This window comes from Nothobranchius furzeri, chromosome 10 (genome assembly GCF_043380555.1).
Source record: "Nothobranchius furzeri strain GRZ-AD chromosome 10, NfurGRZ-RIMD1, whole genome shotgun sequence".
In the NCBI taxonomy this organism is placed as follows: domain Eukaryota; kingdom Metazoa; phylum Chordata; class Actinopteri; order Cyprinodontiformes; family Nothobranchiidae; genus Nothobranchius; species Nothobranchius furzeri.
In genome coordinates, this window is record NC_091750.1 from 44,829,116 (window position 1) to 44,853,076 (window position 23,961).

The following is a 23,961-nucleotide window of genomic DNA, read 5'->3' on the forward strand; positions in this document are numbered from 1 at the left end:
TCCCCCTCTTTTTTTTATATCCATCCCTCCATCCATTTTCATCCGCTTATCCGGAGTTGGGTCGTGGGGGCAGTAGCCCAAGTCGAGAGGCCCAGACTTCCCTCTCCCCAGCCACTTGGGCCAGCTCCTCCGGGGGAATCCCAAGGTGTTCCCTGGCCAGGTGAGAGATATAGTCCCTCCACCGTGTCCTGGGCCTACCTTTAGGTCTCCTCCTGGTTGGACGTGCCCGGAAATCCTCACCAGGGAGGCATCCTGACCAGATGCCTGAGCCACCTCAACTCGCTCCTCTCGATGTGGAGGAGCAGCGGGTCTACTCCGAGCACCTCCCGAATGACTGAGCTTCTCACCCTATCTCTAAGGGAAAGCCCAGGCACTCTTCGGAGAAAACTCATTTCGGCCGCTTGTATCCGCAATCTCGTTCTTTCTGTCACTACCTAAAGCTCATGACCATAGGTGAGGGTAGGAACGTAGATCGACCGGTAAATCGAGAGCTTCACCTTCTGACTCCGCTCTAACTTCACCACGACAGACCGGTACAACATCACTGCAGATGCAGCACCTATCCGCCGATCGATCTCATGCTCCAGTTTTCCCTCACTCGTGAACAAGACCTCGAGATACTTATACTCCGTCTCTGGGTTTGTCTGTGGCCCCGCTTTACAAGGACCGTGTCACCTTCAAGAATGCAGCAGTCAGACGAAGAACACATTCTACCCTTTTCCAAATCAAGACCATGGTCTCAGATTTAGAGGAGCTGATTCTCATCCCAGCTGCTTCACACTCGGCTGCAAACCGCTCCAGCAAAAGCTGAAAATCACTTTCTGATTAAGCCAACAGGACCACATCGTCTGCCAGAAGCAGAGACCTGATCCTCAGGCCACCAAAACGGATGCCCTCCACACCTTGGCTGCACCTAGAAATCCTGTGCATAAAGGTTATGAACAGAATCGGTGACAAAGGGCAGCCTTGGCGGAGTCCAACTCTCACTGGGAATGAGCCCGTCTTACTGCCGGCAATGCGGACCAAGCTCTGACACCGGTCATACAGGGACCTAACAGCCCGTATCACAGGGCCTGGTACCCCATACTCCCGGAGTACCCCCCACAGGCTCCCCCCAGGGACGCGGTCAAACGCCTTCTCCAAATCCACAAAACACATGTAGACTGGTTGGGCAAATTCCCACACACCCTCCAGAATCCCCCTAAGGGTATAGAGCTGGTCCAGTCTTCCATAGCAAGGACGAAAACCACATTGCTCCTCCTGAATCTTAGGTTCAACAATCCGATGGACCCTCCTCTCCAGAGCCCCTGAATAGACCTTACCAGGAAGGCTCAGGAGTGTGATCCCCCTGTAGTTGGAACACACCCTGCGGTCCCCCTTTTTAGGGGACCACCACCCCGATCTGCCAGTCCAGTGGGACTGCCCCCGATGTCCATGCGATATTGCAGAGCCGCATCAGCCCCACAACATCCAGAGCATTAAGGAACTCCGGGCGGATCTCATCCACCCTTAGAGCCTTAACCACCTCAGTGACCTCAGCACCAGAGATTTGAGAGGCCAACCCAAAGTCCCCAGACTCTGCTTCCTCACTGGAAGAGGTGTCGGTGGGATTGAGGAGGTCTTTGAAGTATTCTGCCCACTGATCCACAACATCCTGAGTAGAGGTCAACAGCACACCATCCCCACTATAGATAGTGTTGGTAGCGTACTGCTTTCCCCCCTGAGGTGCCGGATGGTGGACCAGAATCTCCTCGAAGCCGTATGGAAGTCTTGCTCCATGGCCTCACTGAATTCCTCCCATGCCCAGGTTTTTGCCTTGGCGACCACCCGAGCCGCGTTACGCTTGGACTGCCAGTACCCGTCAGCTGCCTCTGGAGTCCCACAGGCCAAAAAGACCTGATAGGACTATTTCTTCAGCTTGACAGCATCTCTAATGGCCGGTGTCCACCAGCGGGTTCGGGGGTTGCCATCACGATAGGCACCGACGATACTGCGACCACAGCTCCAGACGGCCGCCTCAACAATGCAGGCATGGAACAGGGTCCATTCAGACTCAATGTCCCCCGCCTCTCCCGGAACATTTTGGAAGTTCTGTCGGAGGTGGGAATTGAAGCTTCTTCTGACAGGAGACTGCCAGATGTTCCCAGCAGACCCTTGCGATACGTATGGGCCTGCCTGTTCTGACCGGCATCCTCCCCCACCATCTGAGCCAACTCACCACCAGGTAAAGGCCAGTTGACAGCTCTGCCCCTCTCTTCAGCCGAGTGCCCAAGACATGCGGCCGCAGGTCAGATGAAACAACAACAAAGTCGATCATCGAGCTGCGGCCTAAGGTGTCCTGGTGCCAAGAACACATGTGGACACCTTTATGTCTGAAACTGGCACAGAAGTCCAATAACAAAACACCACTCAAATTCAGATCAGGGGGGGCGTTCCTCCCAACCACACCTCTCCAGGTCTCACTGTCGTTGCCCACGTGAGCTTTAAAGTCCCCCAGCAGAATGAGGGAGTCACCGGAAGGAGTGCTCCCCACCCCCAAGGTCTCCAAAAAGGGTGGGTAGTCTGAACTGTAGTTTGGTGCATAAGCACAGACCACAGTCAGAACCCGTCCCCCCACACATAAGCAGAGGGAGGCTACCCTCTCATTCACTGGGGTAAACCCCAACGTACAGGCACCAAGATGGGGGGCAACTAGTATGCCCACCCCTGCTCGGCGCCTCTCAGTGGGAGCAACTCCAGAGTGGTAGAATGTCCAACCCCTCTCAAGGAGACTGGTTCCAGAGCCAGAGCCATGTATTGAGGTGAGTCTGACTATTTCTAGTCGGAACCTCTCAACCTCACACACCAACTCAGGCTCCTTTCCCACCAGAGAGGTGACATTCCATGTGCCAAGAGCCAGCTTCTGTAGCCGAGGATCAGACCGCCAAGGTCCCCGCCCTCGACTACCCCCCATTACACACTGCACCCGACCCCTTTGGCCCCTCCCACGAGTGGTGAGCCCATGGGAAGGGGGACCCACATTTCCTCTTCGGGCTGTGCCCGGCCGGGCTCCATGGGTGAAAGCCCGGCCACCAGGCGCTCACCAACGTGCACCACCTCCAGGCCTGGCTCCAGAGGGGGGCCCCGGTGACCCACGTCCAGGCGAGGGAACACGGTTTCCATTTATATAATTCATCATAAGAGGTCTTCGGGCTGCTCTTTGTCTGATCCCTCACCTAGGACCTGTTTGCCATGGGTGACCCTACCAGAGGCAGAAAGCCTCAGACAACTTAGCTCCTAGGATCATTGAGACACTCAAACCCCTCCACCACAGTAAGGTGGCAGCCCAGGGAGAGGTTTTTCTCTTCTTTTTATAAATCAAGTTTTTGTGTCTGACGATAAAGATGAAGGCTATTTGAGCTATTTATTACTCAATTAATCAATACTTATTATAACATTAATTAAACATGCTTAAGTTAAATGATCAGGTTCTGCATACACACAAAACAAATCTTCAAAAAATATTCAGAATCCTCCGTCCTCTCTGTCCATCTTTCCATTTAAGGTAACATGGCAGAAGCTGGTGAATGGCACCAAGCAGAACGTTGCCATTGCCAATCCGTCTCTGGGTTTGTCTGTGGCCCCGCCTTACAAGGACCGTGTCACCTTCAAGAATGCAGCAGTCAGACGAAGAACTCCAAATCTCGAAGATACAACGATCTGCTTCTCATCGCTTCGCCTCTCTGATGACGCCACGTACATCTGTGAATACACCACGTTCCCTGCAGGGAACCGGGAGAACACCGTAAACCTCACTGTCTATGGTAAAGATGTGTGGAAACACCGCAAAACTTCACTGTTTACGTTTATACCACGGATGAGAATTTACATTGATTTGGGTGATTCATGGCTTTTGCTCTTGTGTTCCCTCAGTCCGACCTACAACTCAGATGAGTCTGTCCACCCCGACGCTGGTGGCTCGGTCTTCAAACCTAAAAACTCCAGTAGCGACCTGCATCTCTGCCAACGGAAAACCACCTGGAACCATCAGGTGTGTGTTCAGGACCCAGTCTTTATAAAGAGCCCTTCTTTTTTCTCAATGTTCCTCCCATCCCAACACACATCGTTGATGTGAGCAGGTGGGAGACGAGGGTTCCAGGAGAGGTGACCACCCGGGAGTATGTGAACCCAGATGGGACTTTCACGGTTCAGAGCGACTACATCCTGGTGCCCAGCAGAGAAACACACCGGGAGATACTCACCTGTGTCACCATGTACAACGAGGAGGTCTACACAGAAAGCGTCACCCTTGATATTCAGTGTAAGTGTTACTCATATGTAACAGCAAAGCACTGAGATATGTTGAGGTGACACTGGAAAAAATTATTTTGTTACTATTTGATTTCCAGATGAGCCGGAAGTCACAATCGAAGGGTTTGATGGAAACTGGTACTTGAACAGAGAGAACGTCCAGCTGATCTGTCGTGCTGACGCCAACCCACCTGTCTCTCTGTATCAGTGGAGACTGTGAGTGCGCACGCACGCATGCATGCACGCTTAACTTATTTTGTTACTGTGCTAAATTTATTATCTTTCGGTTCTCTGAAGGATCAATGGCTCCATTTCAAGCAACATTGAAATCCGAGACAACGTCCTCTTGTTTAAAGGTCCAGTCACGTATGACCTGCAGGGATCATATGTGTGTGATGCTACCAACAGCATCGGTACAAGATCAGCCTCGGTGGAGATCGGCATCTTAGGTAAGAGTCCACATCAGTTACTTACATTTACTGTTGGAACTTGTCAGAATTGTATTTTACACCAAGGTGTTGTGAACAGTAAATGTGTTGATCAGTTTTTGTTTGTGTGTGGGGGTTTTAGAAAAGCCTTTACCGCAGATTGCAACAGGTGATGTCATCAGTGTAATCGCCTTACTATTGGCTGCTGGAGTGCTGATGGGCATCACTGTCACAGTCCTAGTTCTCAAAATCAGAAGCAGAAAAGAAAACCCGTATGTAAACCTGATCATCTAAGCTCTTGTTTTTTTCCGTTTACTTCTCTGATTGTTTGTTTTCTCTTTAATCAGAGACGATTCTCCGTCCAGAAAACAGCCGATAAGGAAAAGACCAGATGATATCCAGGTATTGGAGCATTAGGCTGAGATTTTTGAAAGTAAATTACAAAAATAGAGCACAGAAACAATCAATAACTGTTATGTGTTTTCTTATAAGGTTATGATGGTAATGGTGCATGTAAACAAGCTTTTTTTCTGACATGAGATGAAAATACCAAAAACACAAATTTACAATAAAATCATCAAGCTTCACTTAGAATACAAATAAATGTTGAGTTCTGTTTTTTTATTTTTTATTTTACAAACATAATTTACGTAGGCACGACGTGAAAGAAAGAAAAAATAGAAATGATCTTTTATGTAGCACCTCTCAAGATAAAAATCACAGCGGTTATGTGAGCTGGTGTAACAGTGGGCTGCCATCTTGGATGGGTCTCCATTCACCCACAGTGCATTTATTTCTACTGAGGAAGCTGTCTACCCAACTAAAAACACATTTTATGGAGCTTTTTCACAAAATCAGAAGTATTGTATAAATATCATTAAATTAAATACATTCAAATATCCGGGGATTGGACCGCCAAGGCTCCCGCCTTGGTCTGCCACCCGATTCGCATTGCACCGGACCCTTCATGTTCCTCCTGCGGGTGGTGGGTCCACAGTTGGACGAGCCCATGTATCCGGTTCGGGCTGGGCCCGGCCGGGCCCCATGGGCGAAAGCCCGGCCACCAGGCGCTCGCTCACGGGCCCCAACCCCAGGCCTGGCTCCAGGGGGTGACCCCGGTAACCCTCCGGGCCGGGTACTCCGACTCTTCGTTTTAACCGCCATGAAAGATCCTTCGAACCGTTCTTTGTCTCACCCTTCACCTAAGACCAATTTGTCATGGGAGACCCTACCAGGGGCACTAAGTGCCCCAGACAACATAGCTCCTAGGATCATTAAGGAACTCAAACTCCTCCACCACGATAAGGTGACGGTTAGAGGAGGAGCAATGTGGTTTTCGTCCTGGCCGTGGAACTGTGGACCAGCTCTATACCCTTGCAAGGGTGATGGAGGGGGCATGGGAGTTTGCCCAACCAATCCACATGTGCTTTGTGGATTTGGAGAAGGCTTATGACCGTGTCCCCAGGGGCACCCTGTGGGGGACGCTCCAGGAGTATGGGGTGGGTGGCTTTCTGTTAAGGGCCATTCAGTCCCTTTACCAGAGGAGTGTGAGTTTGGTCCGCATAGCCGGTAGTAAGTCGGACCTGTTCCCAGTGAGGGTTGGACTCCGCCAGGGCTGCCCTTTGTCACCGGTTCTGTTCATCACTTTTATGGACAGAATTTCTAGACGCAGCCGTGGTGTGGAGTGTGTCGAGTTTGGTGGCAGGAGAATCTCGTCTCTGCTTTTTGCAGATGATGTGGTCCTCCTAGCTTCATCCAGCTCTGACCTTCAGCTCTTGCTGGGTAGGTTCGCGGCCGAATGTGAAGCGGCTGGGATGAGGATCAGCACCTCCAAATCTGAGACCATGGTTCTCGACCGGAAAAGGGTGGCTTGCCACCTCCGGGTCGGGGGAGAGGTCCTACCTCAAGTGGAGGAGTTTAAGTATCTCGGGGTCTTGTTCACGAGTGAGGGTAGGAGGGATCGGGAGATCGACAGGCGGATTGGTTCGGCGTCTGCAGTGATGCGAACGCTGAGCCGATCTGTCGTGGGGAAGAGGGAGCTGAGCCAGAAAGCCAGGCTCTTGATTTACCGGTCGATCTACGTCCCAATCCTCACCTATGGTCATGAGCTTTGGGTAATGACCGAAAGAACGAGATCGCGGATACAAGCGGCCGAAATGAGTTTCCTCCGTAGGGTGGCCGGGCTCAGCCTTAGAGATAGGGTGAGGAGCTCGGACATTCGGGAGGGACTCGGAGTAGAACCGCTGCTCCTCCGGATCGAAAGGAGCCAGTTGAGGTGGTTTGGGCATCTGGTCAGGATGCCTCCTGGACGCCTCCCCGGGGAGGTGTTTCGGGCATGTCCTGCCGGCAGAAGGCCCCCGGGTCGACCCAGGACACGTTGGAGAGGTTACATCTCCAATCTGGTCCGGGAACGCCTTGGGGTCCTGCCGGAGGAGCTGGTGGCCAAGGCCGGGGAGAGGACGGCCTGGAGCTCCCTAATTGGGATGCTGCCCCCGCGACCCGGACCCAGATAAGCGGAGGAAGACGAAGACGAAGACATTCAAATATAAAATCCTAACAAGAAGGCTAAAAAAGTCAATAGTAATCCAAGTGATCTGTTTTCAATAGTACACCAGTTGCTGCAACCGTAGGCTGTAAAACAAGGCAATAGCTGCCCACCCTGTGTTTACTCCAGCTGGGTTTAGAGAGTGGGGAACCCATCTAATATGGCGGTGAAAAACCATGAAATAAACTAAAACTATACCAGAAAAAAGGGAATTGTTGAATTGTCCACTGCCAAATATTTACTTATTTTATAATATGTAATATTATTGAATGTGCTCTTTAACCACTGTTGTCTTTTAAAAAGCAGCTGAAGACCTTTACTTACTTAAGCTTTTTATTAGTTTAGCTGATTTTTATTGATCTTTATACTGTGAATCTTTGTTTTTATGCTTCTACGCTTTAAAGGTCCGTCTTTTGATTAATTTTATGGTGGGCTTGAAAGATTTTGCTTCTATGGCGCTTTCTTTTATGCTTTTCTGCCTTAAAGGTTTGCATTTATTTTTTATGTAGCCGCATTTTTATAAGCCGCATGAACCATAAACGCTGCGAGTTATGAAGCGCGTTCCAGCCGCGAGCCGAATCACCAAGCGGAAAGTGAATGTGTCAAGCATAAACCAAGCTTAAGGATCAGGTCTCTGCTTTTTGCAGATGATGTGGTCCTTTTGGCTTCGTCATCTCCAGCTCTCACTGAAGCGGTTTGCAGCTGAGTGTGAAGCAGCTGGGATGAGAATCAGCTCCTCTATATCTGAGACCATGGACCAGTGGAAAAGAGTAGAATGCCTTCTTCAGGGCATGCATGAGGTCCTGCCTCAAGTGGAGGAGTTTAAGTATCTCAGGGTCTTTTCACGAGTGAGGGGAAAATGGAGCGTGAGATTGATAGGCAGATTGGTGCTGCGTCTCTTAGGCTGCTGCCCCAGCGACCCGATAAGCGGCTGAAAATGGATGGATTGGTCACTCTTGAGTTTGTCATGCACGCTGACATGAAAATAGTCTCCTACACCTATCTCCTGCATTAGCTTCTGATAGAAAATAGACCGTGAAATTCTAGAATTAGAAAAGCCTGACAGATCTACCTAACACTGCCACTTAACATTCATGGACTCACCCATCTTGACTCACGACGGGGAATACTGTTATTGGTTTAGCTTCCAGGAAACAGCAGAGAATATCTTGGCTAGTAGAAGCTAACCATTATTAGCATTAGTAACTCAAAAACACAGCAGAACTCCTTCAGAGTTGTTATTTGAGGATATAAAAGATCAACGTTGCAGAGCAATGGAGTCAGTAGTAGAGCCGTATTGCTGTTAGCCAATCAGAGGTGATATGTCCAAATATCAGGAAGTAAAAGTCCAGATTCTACTTTCTCCTCCAGCTGTCTCCTCTGTGATGATAATGGTGCTTCTGCGCTTTTTTCCCCTGAGTACAACAAGGAATTCATCACCTTTAACACATTTTTCCCGTTTCTCCTCAGCATTCAGGGCGGTTTTATGAGGAACTTCCAAACACAGCTGACTATGTAAGCTACAGACTGGCATGTAACAAGGAGGATTACCCAGAACCCTTCTCTCCTCCCATCAACAGCCCTCTGTCTTTTCTGCCCCAGCAACCCTACCTCTCTACACAACAAGCTATGCCTGCAATGGCCACCAGCTGCACCAGCACCCCGTCCAAAAACACATTTGTTCCCCCTTCACACAACACAGTTTTTAAATACCCATCCGTCCCAGGTTTATCTTCTCCTCCAGTAGTGGGGTCATACACTTTTCCGAAGGAACAGTACGTCTGAAGGGACATCATATCTGCACTGAGCATTTCAACTGAAGAGAGGAACCTAGCTGGATTATCAGGCAGTGTTTCTGCATCCCACACAGCTATGGAGCTTAGAAGACACTGGTTATTTGGTTTCTATGTTATTGTTGTCTGACTTGTAAACCTAGACTTTCCATCAGATCCGTAACATCATAGATGCATTTTCCCTGAGGCTTCTGTAGCGTGCCCCTTCCCACTGGGAGCATTTCAGAAGAGCAGCAGCTGCTGTGTTCAGTGCAGCTGGTCCTGCAAGATCACAAAATCACAGGAGAAATGCAAGATCAATCATGCTTTCGGCAGTTCACTCAGTAACAAGCGAGGAGAAGGACAACGATATGCGCCACTTATGCATCTGGTGGAAAGCCAGGATTATTTAAAAAAGAGGGGTCCATGTTTAGATTTCAGAGTAGGAAATTCATTAAAAAAAGTGAATTATATTTTAAATGAAAAATATTTTATTTCATTAGGCTGAAAGGATTACCTGGACATTGTTTACTCACTGCTTTATCCACCATCATTTTGTAAAACAATAAAAACATTTGGGAAAAAAGCAACTCTTTGTGTCAACTCCCTACCTTATCTCTGGCATCACTCGTGTCATTCTGTGTTGTACATAAAGCCAATCCATTAATTTACAAGTTTGCTATTGCCTCTTGGTTTTCAGAAATTTTTTTTTTTCTGTGCTTGTATTTGTATCATTTATGTTTTTCTTTGTAATGAGGATAAACTTTCTATCTCTGGGGGATTTATAAAAATAAATGTTTCTTTTGGTGTCTGTGACTGTTGGGCAAACACTGGACATTTTAGCCCTTAATAAAAATGATCAAGTGAAAAATGTCGTAATTTTTGTGAAACTTTTTCATAAGTTAGATGAGCTTGTGGCTGCCACCTGCTGCTGATAAAACAATAAAAATAAAACTAGTGTTAACATAATCTAGAAGGGTACGGTACATGCTTTTGTTATGGTAATGCACAGGCACTGGGCAGAGGAGGTCTTCATGATGATTTAAAAAAATGAACGCTCAACGAAGAGAAAAGTTTTGATTTTGGTTCTACAAATGGACACTAGGGGTGCTAAAAGCAAGCCTAAACTACCTTGTTCCCCTTTAAGTCATCTCTGACCCTGGCGTGACAACATTAGGGATGGCAAACCTGCCAACACAGCTGGTGAGATGGCAACATGGTGAATTTAAGCCACTTTTATGTATGGAGTATTCTTTGGCAGATAGTGGGAGTGTAAGAGGCAGGTTATGGTCTAAAAACGTCTAACCACATTTCTAGGGTGATTGATTTATAAAGCAGGAATTGCGTGCCCTACCTGTAAGTTAGACCGATTCCAGCTTGATCTGCAGCAGCAGGAGAAGCAACATGTATGGCAGGCTGTGACATAATGTGGCAAAATACCACAGGGTACCACAATAGCTGAATCCAACTCAAGGCTCATGATTTTTCTGCAAGTCTTGTATTGTCAAGAACGCGTGATCAGCCCCTCGTTGCCCAAGACATCTTGTTCTGAGAACTCTGTCATAAAAGGATCTGTAGCATTCAGTCAACATTGAGAAGGCCAGAGCTGGTGGTTAATATTTTATTGAAGCCATCCATGTCATCAACCAACGTAAGAGCTGTGCAAACAACCATGTTTAAATTCATTTTCATCAACAATAATACATAGGTAACTACATTGGTACCTTTCCTTTTGTAAAGTCACATCCTTTTCACAAACACTTTCAGTAACATAAATGTGCTTAATTACATTATTATATATTATATATAACCATAAATAAGGTTGTAAACCTTGTTCCCCTTATCATCTGAAGCAAAAATAAGTTATTCTTTACAATATCCGTGGTTCTTTCTCCGTTTGCTGTTAATGAGCTTGCAATCACTTTTAGTAAAAATTATTATTTTTTTAATTACGTTTATGTACTTCCTTTTCATGTTACCACACTTCCGGTCACCAGGAAGTTACCAAAATAAAAGCTTTTGAACGTAAACTGCAGAAACACATAACAGTTAACCTTTACAGGATCAAAAAAATTCTCATGAGTATTTGGTCCACTTATAAAAGCCAATGGTATCATTAAACTGCTATTTTCCTAACATCTTATAGCAGCTAGCTGTGCGAGCTAATGCTAACTTGAACACAGACAGAAACAAGAATAAGTTTTTGGGCCGGGCCATAGCTACCCCTTCTACATAAAACTACTGGTTTATTCATTCTCTCTCTTTTAAAGAAACACTAAAATCTCTTGTTCACGAGTGAGGGAGAGATGGTGAGGGAGATCGATAGGCGGATTGGTGCTGCATCTGAAGAGCTGAGCCAGAGGCAAACCTCTCGAGTTACCCGTTGACATAAGTTCCTACCCTCACCTATAATCACGAGCTTAGGGTAGTGACCGAATGAACGAGATCACATATACAAGCCCAGGGTGGCTGGGCTCTCTCTTAGAGATAGAGCTAGATTATCCAGGAAGGGCTCAGAGTGGATCCGCTGCTCCTCCACATCAAGAGGAGCCAATTGAGGTGGCTTGGGCATCTGGTTAGGATGCCTCCTGGTTAGATGTCCCACCAGGAGGAGACTTAAAGGAAGACCCAGAACACGCAGAAGGGACTATGACTCTCGGCTGGCTAGGTAACGCCTTGGGATTCCCTCGGAGGAGCTGGCCCAAGTGTCTGGGGAGAGGGAAAGTCTGAGTATCTTTGGTTAGGCTGCTGACCCGCAACTAGACCCCAAATAAGCACAGGAAAGCAAAGGAAAACAGATGGATTGATAAATGGGTGAACAAAATATTTTGAACAATACTGTTTCTAGCAGAAATTTTGCTGGATCAAAATTCCTTTAATTCAAACTGCATCCATGCACCTTTAAACATTAGTAGCATGGCCAGGTTATAGTGCATTGTCAGGAAACATCATGCATCTTTGCCAAGATGCAATATTTCGTATTTTTAATCCTACTCACAACTGTAGAGGTTATTGTGCTTCTCTAGTCTCTCTATGACCTTTTAGATTAGAATGTGACCTCTTTTATAACAAACCTCAGCCGATAAAACCAGAGCCATGGTAGTATTGTGTGTGTGTGTGTGTGTGTGTGTGTGTGTGTGTGTGTGTGTGTGTGCCAAGCCACAACAAACATGGGCATGAGAAACAACGCAAACTAATTCATATCAAATTACGTTCAGGTCATTTAAGTCCAAATCAGATCCAGGGTCAGATCTAGTTACATAATCCAATCCAGTTATAAAACTATACTATCAAATTCTGGTGATTATGATGCAAAAATGTTTATCTACGAGAATCAGCAGGCCATAAAAACAATTTCAATTCAGTTCAATTCAAGTTTATTTATATAGCGCCACATCACGACAAGAGTCGTCTCAAGGCAACGCTGAGCACAGCAACCCACCACCCCAGACCCCAACCAGACGGCCAGATCTCCCTCCTAGCCTCCAGCCCCAGGAAGCCTAGCAACAACAGAGGTGGCTAAGACCCCTAGTCTCCCTCTGCCTGCTCCAATGTAGTGTTGTGTGATCATGAGGTGTATTCCATGGCTGTGGTGACTGGGCAGTGCGGGCATCATCCGACCTATGCCAGCTGATGCCACCGCATCACCCCACTTACACCCTCAGCCATCAGTGTCTAAGTGCTGTTTAAAATTGGAAGTGGGCACCGCCACTCGGGAGGAGGCTGAAATATCCCCCTGCCAAATGTTGTTGATTGTGCTCACTCCCAAGGCCCTAAGTGTGTGTTTGTGTGGAATGTCGTCAGTGGAAGTGTATAAGGTGCAAATAAAATTGGGGGGCAGGTTGCCACAGGAATGCGGAAATGGGGTCCATACCCGCACTCCCTGACTTGCCCACCCCCCAAGGTCCTATGTGTATGTTTGTGTGATGATGTGAGGGAGCAGGAGGAGAGAAATATGCAGGGATGGGGAGGAATGGCTGGTTAGGCTTAGCCCTCCAGTGAGCCAGCTCCCCTACTGACCCCAATAGGCACCTCTGTTGTCAAACCGCCACCCAGGGCATGGAGACCCCAGCCCATCCTGCCAGGGCCCAAAGCAGCAGCATTACAGAGCCCCACGGAGTCCGAAGGCACCAACCCAGCCCCACCCCAGCAGAATATCTATGCCCATCCTTGCATTTGCACAACTTCCAGAATATATAAGACATGGGACATCCAGGTAAGGTTGGGTCCTCCCCCTCCTGGACCTCCCCCTCCCCTGTGATGGAACGGCAGAGGAGCCAATGTCTACCTGAGGCCCCTGAACCCGGGTCAGGCACTGCTGCATGTTCCTGCCTTCTTCCCGGCAGCATACCTGCCAGGACCCGACCCCCAAGGCCCCGCCCAGATCCCCACACGGGGCCAGCCACCTCCAAACCCCGAGCCCCCAGGCCCCCACCCAGACCCGCCCAGGGGCATTGCAGCCGCCAGGCAGTGACCCATGGCCACCGCCAATATCCCCAAGGGGCCCCACTCACAACCGCCAGTAGTCCACCCCCCGAGGCAACCCAAGCACCTCCAGAGGGGGGCAACGGCCCCCCAGTCCCAGACACCCCCAGTGAACCCACCTCCAGGGAACATCCGGATACTCCAAACTCAGACCCCCCCCCCCCCCCCCACCCCCACCCCCCCCACCCACACTATCCCGCAGGACAACATCAACGGCCCCCCACCTTCGCTATGTGATGGAACCGATCAAAGGAGCCCAGAGAGATTCATCTGAAGTGGAAGCAGAGGCTATATCAAGTGCAATATGATCTAACAAAAGATTTCTATACTGGTTAATGCAGAGAGTTTCTTTATTTTTCCAATTCAAGAGGATAGTTTTCTTAGCGATGCATATGGCAGTCAGAACCACGTGAACCAAAGATGTTTCAATCGGGACATCGTCCAGGTTTCCCAGTAAACAAAGAGAGGGGGAAGTTGGGATATGACATTTCAGACATTTTGACAGATCCTCACATACTCTACCCCAAAATTCCTGGACAGGTGGGCAGGACCACAGTGCATGAATGTAATTGTCAGGAATGTTGTTTGTGCAGTGTGTACAGGTGTCAGACGACACAAACCCCATCTTGAACATCCGATGACCTGTATAGTGTACTCTGTGTAGAATTTTGTACTGAATGAATTGTAAATTGGGGTGTCTGATCATTTTAAAAGTTTTTAAACAAGTTTGGGACCAGAAGTCCTGGTCAAAGCTAACTGATAGATCCACCTCCCATTTTTCAATAGGGATTGCAATTTTATCGTCTATTTTGGACAGTGTCTTATATACTTTAGACAGTAGTTTGGGGGGTTTGAGATTATAGAAGTCTAATACCCTTGGTGGTGTTTGTAATTCTATTTTATTGAGCTTAAATTTTTGTTTGACTACAGATTTAATTTGGTGATATTCTAAAAAGCTGTTCTTATCCATTCCAAATTGGGAGACTATTTGATTAAATGGGATGAAGTCCAATCCTTCATATATGTGTTCCAGGTATAGGATTCCTTTATTTTTCCAGTCCGGAAGGTTCATCATTTTGTTTTTTTGCAAAATGTCAGGATTATTCCAGAGAGGTGTGCGGCTGCATGGTACTAGTGAAGACTCTGTCATTTTAAGATACTCCCACCATGCTGTCAGAGAAGTGCTGATACTAATACTTTTGAAGCTTTCATGTTTTCTTATGCTTGAGCTAATAAATGGTAAGTCAGAAAGCTCTATCGTATTGCAAAGTGTCTGTTCTATATCTAACCAGGACTCATCTAGTGGGTTATCTTGCAACCATCTTGGTATATATTGCAGCCTGTTGGCTAAGAAATAATAATAAAAGTTGGGTAAATCCAGTCCTCCTCTGTCTTTGGTCTTCTGAAGCATTTTAAAGCTAATTCGTGGAGGTTTATCCTGCCAAAGGAATTTAGTAATTGAGGAGTCCAGAGATTTAAACCAGTCAGCTGGTGGTTTGTTTGGGATCATCGAGAATAAGTAATTTATTCTGGGTAAGACCATCATTTTAATTGTAGCCACTCTCCCCATGAGTGATATTGGTAAGGATTTCCATCTTGCAAGATCATCTTCCACTTTCCTTAAAAGTGGGATGTAGTTTAGTTTGGTTAGATCTGCTAACTTGGGAGAGATATTAATTCCCAGGTATGTGATATTCCCTGACTCCAATTGTGTATTAAGCAAATTGACAAATGAGAAATTAATTGGTAGAACTGTGGATTTTAACCAGTTTATAGAGTAATCTGAAACTCTTGAAAAAGAGTTTGTCAGTTCTATTGCTTGGGAGAGAGAGGATTGAGAATTCTGGAGAAAGAGTAAAACATCATCTGCATAAAGACTGATCTTATGTTCTATTTTCTTACACTTTATCCCTTTAATGTCTGTTGTTTGCCTAATTGCTGCTGCTAGTGGTTCGATAAAGATAGCAAAAAGTGAGGGGGAGAGTGGGCATCCCTGCCTGGTCCCCCTCTGAAGACAGAAGCTAGCTGATATTTGGTCGTTCGTCCTGACACGTGCTGTTGGTGAACTGTATAATGTTTCTAGCCAGTTTATGAAGAAGTTCCCAAAGCCAAATTTATGTAAATTTGCAAATAAGAACTTCCAGTTAACTCTATCAAAAGCGTTTTCTGCATCTAGAGATAATATACTAGTTTCTATGTTTCTACTGTAAGAGAAATCTATCAAATTAAGTAATCTACGTGAGTTTGTGGATGACTGTCTACCTTTAATGAAACCAGTTTGGTCAGGGTGTATTATGGAGGGGGTTACCTTCTCTAATCTTTTGGCCAGGGCTTTACAAATTATTTTGAGATCAACATTAATAAGAGAAATTGGGCGATAGCTGGTTGGAAATGCTGGGTCTTTGCCTGGTTTTAACAAGAGACTAATTTTTCTCTGTACTCTCCGAACACTTAGACTGTCCACTTATACTTGGAGGTGATTTTAATCTTTGGATGAATTCCTTAACAGACAGGCTCAGTACAGCTGGGACTCAGCGCAATTGGCAATCCACTAACATAGTTAAACAGTACATGAGTGATTATGGGCTTTGTGATGCATGGCGATCTCTTCATCCTAACCGTAGAGAGTATACTTTTTTTTCGCACGTCCATCACTCTCACTCACGTTTGGATTATTTTGTAGTCAGCAGCTCATTGTTGGCTGACATTTCAGACACTGAGATACACCCCATAGTTGTCAGCGACCATGCTCCGGTTTCTTTAACTCTGGTAAATAAGAAGACAATCCCACCAAGCAAAAACTGGAGGTTTAATACATCACTGCTTAAAGACGAAGGTTTTATAGATTTTTAAAAAAAGGAGTGGGCTTTATATTTAGAACATAATGACCTGCCTGGAACATCAGCACCTATTCTTTGGGAGGCAGGAAAGGCAGTGATGAGAGGTAAAATAATCTCTTTCTCATCACATAGGAAAAAAACAGAAAACAAACGTATTCAGGAGTTAGAGGAAATCATCAAGTCTTTAGAGGCATGCACAGAAGAAGAGTCAATGAGCAAATTACGTAAAGCTAAATTAAAACTTCTTGGAATTATTGACAAAAAGACACAATTTTTAGCACAAAGACTACGAATAGAAAACTTTGAACATAGTAATAAATCAGGTAAATTCTTAGCTAGCCAATTAAAAATAAATAAAGAGAAAACTACCATATCTGCTGTTAAAGACTCAACCGGGAATATAGTTAATGACCCTGAAAGAATAAACAACACCTTCAGAGACTTTTACCAAACTTTGTACTCACCACAGATAAACCCATCAGATAATGAGATCAATGAGTTCCTTGACAGGATAACACTTCCTAAATTATCAGACAGCCAAGTTACAGTCCTGGACTCGCCACTAACATCAGCGGAGCTCCAGGAAGCCCTTAAATCCATGACTAATAGGAAAGCTCCAGGTCCAGACGGGTTCCCAGTAGAATTCTACAAAGAATTCTGGATCATTCTGGCTCCAACATTTTTCAGAATGGTGAGGGAAATCGAAGAGAGCGGCAGATTACAGCCAAACATGAATTCAAGCCTGTCTTTTCCCAATAACTGCAGCTGTTTAGAGGGTCCTTCTACTATTGTGAAGGAAGCAATTTGGTTAACATCAGGACCAAGGCCGACTGCCTGAACGCTGGCTACCAGTGGCTCAGAAAGCCGTACGACTTCAACAGCGTGCCGTTTGTAAGTACTGTGTCCCTGATCAAAAAGGGGGCCTATTTCTTTTTTTGTCCATCTGAGAAGGACTTTTTCATTCAACCAAACACAAAATGGTTAAGAACTAAAACTCTCTGTTGGTCTTTTAGGGCAGTGGTTCCCAAACTTATTTAGCCCCGCACCCCCTTCTATGTCCCGACCATGTCAACGCACCCCCCCAGCCCCCACATCGGGGAATGGCTCTCTCTCTCTCTCTCTCTCTCTCTCTCTCTGTATATATATATATCAATCAATCAATCAATCAAAGCTTTATTTATAAAGCGCCTTCCGCAACCCTGTCAGGAAGCCCAAAGCGCTGAACATGGTACAGTTGTAAGTAATTATACTGAATAAATCAACAATAAAAGAAATTCAAATTACAAAATACAAATTACAAAATACAAAATGCAAATTCCAAGATAGATGAAACATTCCGGTAAAATACAAATGTGTGAAACACAACTGGATTGAGTGGATGGATTGAGTGTACCAATGAAAACTGTGGAATGGATTCAACATAATAGAGGGCCATAATCAAGCATGTTCTGGAAACGCCAAGCGGAGGAGGTGTGTTTTTAGGTGATTCTTAAAGACTGGCAGAGAAGGGGACAGCCTAACTGAGGGTGGCAACTGGTTCCAGAGTAACGGTGCTAGGACTGAGAAAGCCTATATATATATATATATATATATATATATATATATATATATATATATATATATATATATATATATATATATCAGATGTCAAGCTAAACAGAAAGGGTTAAAAAAATTCCCCATCACTTTCATTTTTTAAATAGTAATTAATAAGCATTCGATACCATTACAATTTCCTTTGATTTCATTTTGAATAAATATTTAGAGTGCCCAGGTAGCACATAAAAAATGCAGTTTAACGGTTTTCTTAAAGTAGGAACGTTTAACCTGTGCGGCCAGAGCGCTCTCCTTCCTTCTGCTCTGCGTAAACCTGAGCTGATCACCTACTTGTGCGTAATCAAATGTCAATAGGGGACAATATATAGCCATGATGTTCACTTTTGCCTCAGACCGACTTATTGCTGTTTCATGGTGTGGCTGAATCTGCGATCCGCTGTCATGCGGACCGGAATAACAAATGCTGCAGTGGACTTGTGGTCAGGTTCATGAGGAGTCACTGGCTGGAGCGGACCCGACTCATCCCAGAAGCTAATATCTTAATTTGACCTTGAATGAAAAATAACCTCGTAAAAGTTTTTATCACGGTGGAGGCAGAGTTCATTTCTGCCTTCAGTCTGACAGCGGGCCGGAGTTAAAGCAGTGTGTGCGCTTATTGAATCTGTGTGTGTGTGCGCGCGCACAGCCGCTCAAGTCACCGCGTCTCGCGCTATTTAAACCAATGTTGTAAAATTCCTTCTGCCCAGCCCAGATGTGCTCACTTGTGCACCCGTGAGCCGTGGTTCAGCCGGAACGTGTCTGACCTCTGAAAGACGCACTCTGAACTTCAGATCTTCAGCGCGCTGTCAATAGCCTGGATGGGAATCATTTCTTGTTATTTTGTTACATCCATAATGTTCTGTGTTTGAGGTTTACAATGTCAGAACACCTGCATGAAACAGGTGTTAATTACAATCTGCCAGAATGACTCACCACCTTCAGATTTCTCCAACACCGTTAAAAATGATCAAATACGGACTTCCGGTGAAGATGGTTGGCTAGAAGATGTGTTTTCACTGTGCTCCCGCTCCCACCTGTATTTTTTTACAGTGTTATGCGCGATACTGACTATATTTTTATCTAAAATATTGACTGAGAGTTATAGGAATACGCAACAGCCATAATTACGCTTTTTGGATGACAAGTAATGTCGAAACAGACGAAGATACAGACTCGAAAGACGACGGCCGCCATGATGAACAACAGTGCTAGCCAAACGGACATGCTAGTAGCAATGGGCGACCAGCCCTCGCCCCCGGTGGACACCGCAGCTCTCATCCGTGAGGTGACTAATAGCATCAGTGAGGTAATTGATCAAAAACCGTCTACACTGTCCGGGACGCTGGAGAAAATTTCGTCCTCGCTGGAAAGTGTCTCCAAGCGCGTCACGGAGGCAGAGCAGAGAATCTCTGATGTGGAAGATGGGGTGAATGACCTCGCGGGAAGACTGGTTGAAGCTGAGGGGAAGATTAAGATCATGGCAAAAAGCTTGGATGACTTAGAGAACCGCAGCAGGCACGACAACATCCGCATTATTAATCTGAAAGAAGGCGCGGAGGGTGAGAGTCCTGCTCAGTTTTTTGAAACCTGGCTACCTGCTACGCTTGGGCTGGGCAACAGCTCCACGGGTAAAGCCCGCATTAAAATTGATAGTGCACACCGGGGCCTCGGCCCGCGGGGTACTCGCCCCAGGCCGGTGATTATTAAGCTCCATAACTCCAGAGACAAACAGCGGATCATGGCAGCAGCGAGAGCGGCGCCAGAACTTCACTACGAGGGACAGCGGATCTTTATACACCAGGACTTTTCCTACGTGATCCGTGAGAAACGACGGGGATTTAATGCTTCCTGTCGTGCGTTAATTGACAAGGGCATTCGCTTCAGAATGCGCTACCCAGCGACGCTCGTGTTGAATCATAATGGCACTGAGCATAAGTTTGATTCGCCTAAAGATGCACAAAGTTTCATCAATGCGCTGGATTAAAAGACAACTGATACTTGTCCTGTACAAACTGTGGCACTGTTGGATTTAACTTGGAACATGGCATGTGTGACAGTGTGAGCATCCTGTCACAATGTCCCGATTGATCATGCGCCCTGGCTACTTGGCCAAGGGGATGTCCCTTTGGCTGACTGGTTAGAGCGTATGACTCTCACTCGGGAGTCTGGGGATCGAATCCCGCCCGGGCCCTCGTTTATCCACCTTGCCACATTTGGCGTTGTTGGCAGGATCCATGTAGTACGGTGAAGTAGGTCCATGGATGTGAAGTTCGTGGCACCCTGCGCGGGAGCACGAGGACGTGCTTGTGGAAAGAGGGGGGAAGATGTGATGTCCCGATTGATCATGCGCCCTGGCTACTTGGCCAAGGGGATGTCCCTTTGGCTGACTGGTTAGAGCGTATGACTCTCACCCAGGAGTCTGGGGATCGAATCCCGCCCGGGCCCTCGTTTATCCACCTTGCCACACATGGATTCAGCACGCCGCAGGATGCGTAAGTCCAATATGTTTAATGCAGCCTGATGGAAGAGAGACAGTTTAAAGGGAAAATAGAGGTTTGTTCGTCTTTTGTTCCTAAAATGGCTTTAGGGCCAATATCTAGTATAAAGTATTAATTGTTTACTCAGTCTTCAGTTTTTCTCTTTTTTTCACAACTGACAGTAACCTGATCTTATTCAGGTTTGGGAAGCGGGGGTGGGGTTCTGTTTTGTTTTTCCCCTGTGGATTGAAACTTCTTTTGGCTACACTGGTCTTGTAATACCACCCAGTGGGTGGCTCTTTCGTTCTTGATTTCCTTTTGTGTGTGTGTGTGTGTTTGTTTTGTGATATTTTGACGTCTATCCTAATTCCTATATTCGTATGCAATTTGTTGTGTGTGTGAAGATTTCCTTGCCATTCGTTTACGATGGTTTTGTTCATGTCAGCACGGCCAGTCCAGGTCATGGGTTAAATCTTTTACAGTGTGTTTATTATGATGGTTCTTTCTGTTTGCTTTGGGTTGACGATTTTTGTCCAATGACTGACATCTTATACAGTGAGTAACATTAAAATTATGACTCTCAATGTCAAGGGAATTAACCACGTTATTAAGAGACGCAAAATAGTTTCCTCACTCAAAAAAGATAGAGTGCAGATTGCATTACTGCAAGAGACCCACCTCACAGATTCTGAACACTTAAAACTCAAGCGTGATTGGGTGGGACAAATTTATTTTTCTTCTTTCAACTCTAAAAGTAGAGGGGTTGCAATATTGATCCATAAAAATCTACCGTTCACTCTAAATGCTATTGTAAGGGATACGGACGGACGATTTATTCTGATAACTGGGCTGTTATATGGGGAACAAATTCTATTGGGAAGTGTTTATGCACCAAATACTTTTGATAGATCGTTTTACTCAAACTTTCTGGCGAAAACTTCCTCTGTGTGTCCAAGTCACGTAATAATTGGTGGGGATTTCAACTGCGGTTTGAATCCTGAAACTGATTATAATCCACCAAAATGTCGACCGCCTTCAAAGGTGGCAAAGGCTACAATGGACGTCTGCTCAGATCTTGGTCTTTTTGATGCCTGGAGAGTTTGTAATCCGCATGTGAAGGACTTTACATTTTACTCACGCCCCCATTTTTCTTTTTCCAGAATTGATTACATGTTTGTTTCTAGATCTGCCCTTGACAGAACTCGGGGTTGTTTGATCAACACATGCACTCTCTCAGACCACTCATCAGTCTCAATAGAGTTCTTACCAACTTATTATGATCCTTTGTCTAGACACTGGCGGCTAAATCCAGCTCTCCTTAGTGACCCTGAATTTGTTAAATACTTAGAAGATCAGTGGGAACTTTTTCTCTCTACAAATGACTTACCAGGGGTTAGTGCTTCTACTCTATGGGAGGCAGGTAAGGCATTTCTCAGGGGCTCTATTATCTCTTTCACCTCAGCGAAAAAGAAGAGCAACTTAGCCAAACAATTAGTACTTGAACGCGATATTACTAATTTGGAGAGAGAGTTTAAGAAATCCTCGTCTGTTTCTGTGCTTAAAAAATTGGATGCAGTTAGATCAGCCCTGGACCAACTACTAACTCAGAAAGCAGAAACTGCAATGTTTTATGCAAAGCATAGATTATTTGAATCGGGCAACAAACCTGGACGCTTACTTGCCCAGGGGAAAAAGGGCTCTTATGCAATACCCTCTCTAAAAGATAAGAATGGTGTTTTACAATTTGAGACTAAGTACATCAGCAAAATAATGAAAGAGTTCTATCAGGACTTATATTCACCTGAGTGTCAAAATACTGCAGACGTTAGGAAACCGTTTCTTGATAAAGTTAATCTTCCTGTACTATCAGAGGAAAGTCGATTAGATCTTTGCAGTCCTATTAGGACGCAGGAGGTTTTAGATGCAATCAAATCCTTACAGAGTGGAAAAGCTCCAGGCCCTGATGGGTTTGGGCCAGAGTTTTATAAAAAATGGCCAAACACATGGTGGGTCCTTTATTGAACATGTATATAGAATCTCTTGAAAGGGGCACACTCCCACCCACCTTAAACCTTGCCCGTATATCCCTGATTTTAAAGAAGGATAAACCTGCAGATCTGTGTACATCTTACAGACCTATAAGTTTACTCGGTGTAGATTGCAAGATTTTGTCCAAAATTTTATCTAGACGATTGGAGGAGGTTCTGCCAGTTCTGATAAAGCCTGACCAAACGGGTTTTGTCAAAAATAGATACTCCCGCTCCAATGTACATCGACTCATAAATATTGTGCAGTTCTCTCAGAACACTAATTATAGGGCTCTTGCAATTTCATTGGATGCTGAAAAAGCATTTGATCGGGTGGAATGGGAGTATCTATTTGATGTTTTGGAAAGATTTGGGTTGGGATCTGAGTTTGTCAAGTGGGTCAAACTGTTGTATGAGGCCCCAGCTGCAAGGGTACTGGTTAACGGCTCGGTTTCAGATGCTTTCCCACTGGGTAGAGGAACGCGTCAGGGATGCCCCCTTTCTCCCTTGCTGTTTGCACTAGCATTGGAGCCGCTGGCAGAGGCTGTAAGAATTGACCCTGAGATCTGTGGGGTAACCTTGTTAAATACTGAATACAGAATTTCCCTTTACGCGGATGACGTGTTGCTCTTTCTCACTAAGCCAGAAACCTCTATTCCTGCACTGACACATATCATTAATCAATTTGGCCTTTTTTCAGGCTACAAAATAAATTATGATAAATCTGAAGCTTTGCCACTGGGTGATGGGGGGAGGTGGGACATTCCTCCTAATTTTCCTTTCAGGTGGTCAACCACAGGTTTTACATATTTAGGTATCAGGGTGTCCGCAGATACAACTGAGCTGTGCAAGTTGAACTTTAAGCCTATTGTGGCTTCAATTAAAAATGACCTCAATAGGTGGTTTGATCTCCCCCTGTCTTGGATGGGTAGAATAAGTTTAATCAAAATGAATGTTTTACCCAGAATATTATATCCCATACAAATGTTGCCTCTCAGGATCAACAGGAAAACATTCTCAGAGATTGAGGGATATCTTTCTAAATTTATATGGCATGGGAAGAAATCTAGACTTAAGATACAGATTTTACAACTACCTACAGATGAGGGGGGGCAGGCACTTCCTAACTTCTTATATTATTACTGGGCTTGCCATGCACAAATAATTTCAGGGTGGTTACACTCCTTTTTGTACCCAGATGAGCCACTAGTGGATACTTGGTGCTGTGACCCTCTATCGCCTCTTAGTCTCTTATCTATTGATCTGGCTGACCTTCCTCTTGGTGTCAGAAATAATTTTATTTTGATGTCTACACTTAAGGTTTGGCATAATATTGCTGCCCACGTCGGAAGAAGAGGTTTTTCTAGTGCACTGCAGCCTCTAATTAGGAATAAAGCTTTCCCCCCAGGTATTAGCATTAGTATATTTGATGTTTGGCACTCTAAAAATATAAGATTTATTTGCGATCTGTTTGATAGGGGTAGTTTTATGGCCTTTAATC

At 45.6% G+C, this 23,961-nt stretch overlaps 1 protein-coding gene across 1 annotated transcript in view; it reads left to right on the plus strand.

Annotated features, from left to right (window-relative positions):
• nectin1a (nectin cell adhesion molecule 1a) overlaps positions 1-9,179 on the plus strand; it is a 40,190-nt gene extending 31,011 nt beyond the window's left edge. The window contains exons 3-10 of the mRNA XM_054730509.2: positions 3,545-3,803; positions 3,913-4,030; positions 4,119-4,300; positions 4,389-4,506; positions 4,588-4,739; positions 4,861-4,990; positions 5,066-5,120; positions 8,734-9,179. Coding sequence (XP_054586484.1) covers positions 3,545-3,803; positions 3,913-4,030; positions 4,119-4,300; positions 4,389-4,506; positions 4,588-4,739; positions 4,861-4,990; positions 5,066-5,120; positions 8,734-9,048 — 1,329 coding nt within the window. The 3' untranslated portion in view covers positions 9,049-9,179. The remainder of the gene's footprint in view (positions 1-3,544; positions 3,804-3,912; positions 4,031-4,118; positions 4,301-4,388; positions 4,507-4,587; positions 4,740-4,860; positions 4,991-5,065; positions 5,121-8,733) is intronic.
• Positions 9,180-23,961: the final 14,782 nt, after the last annotated feature.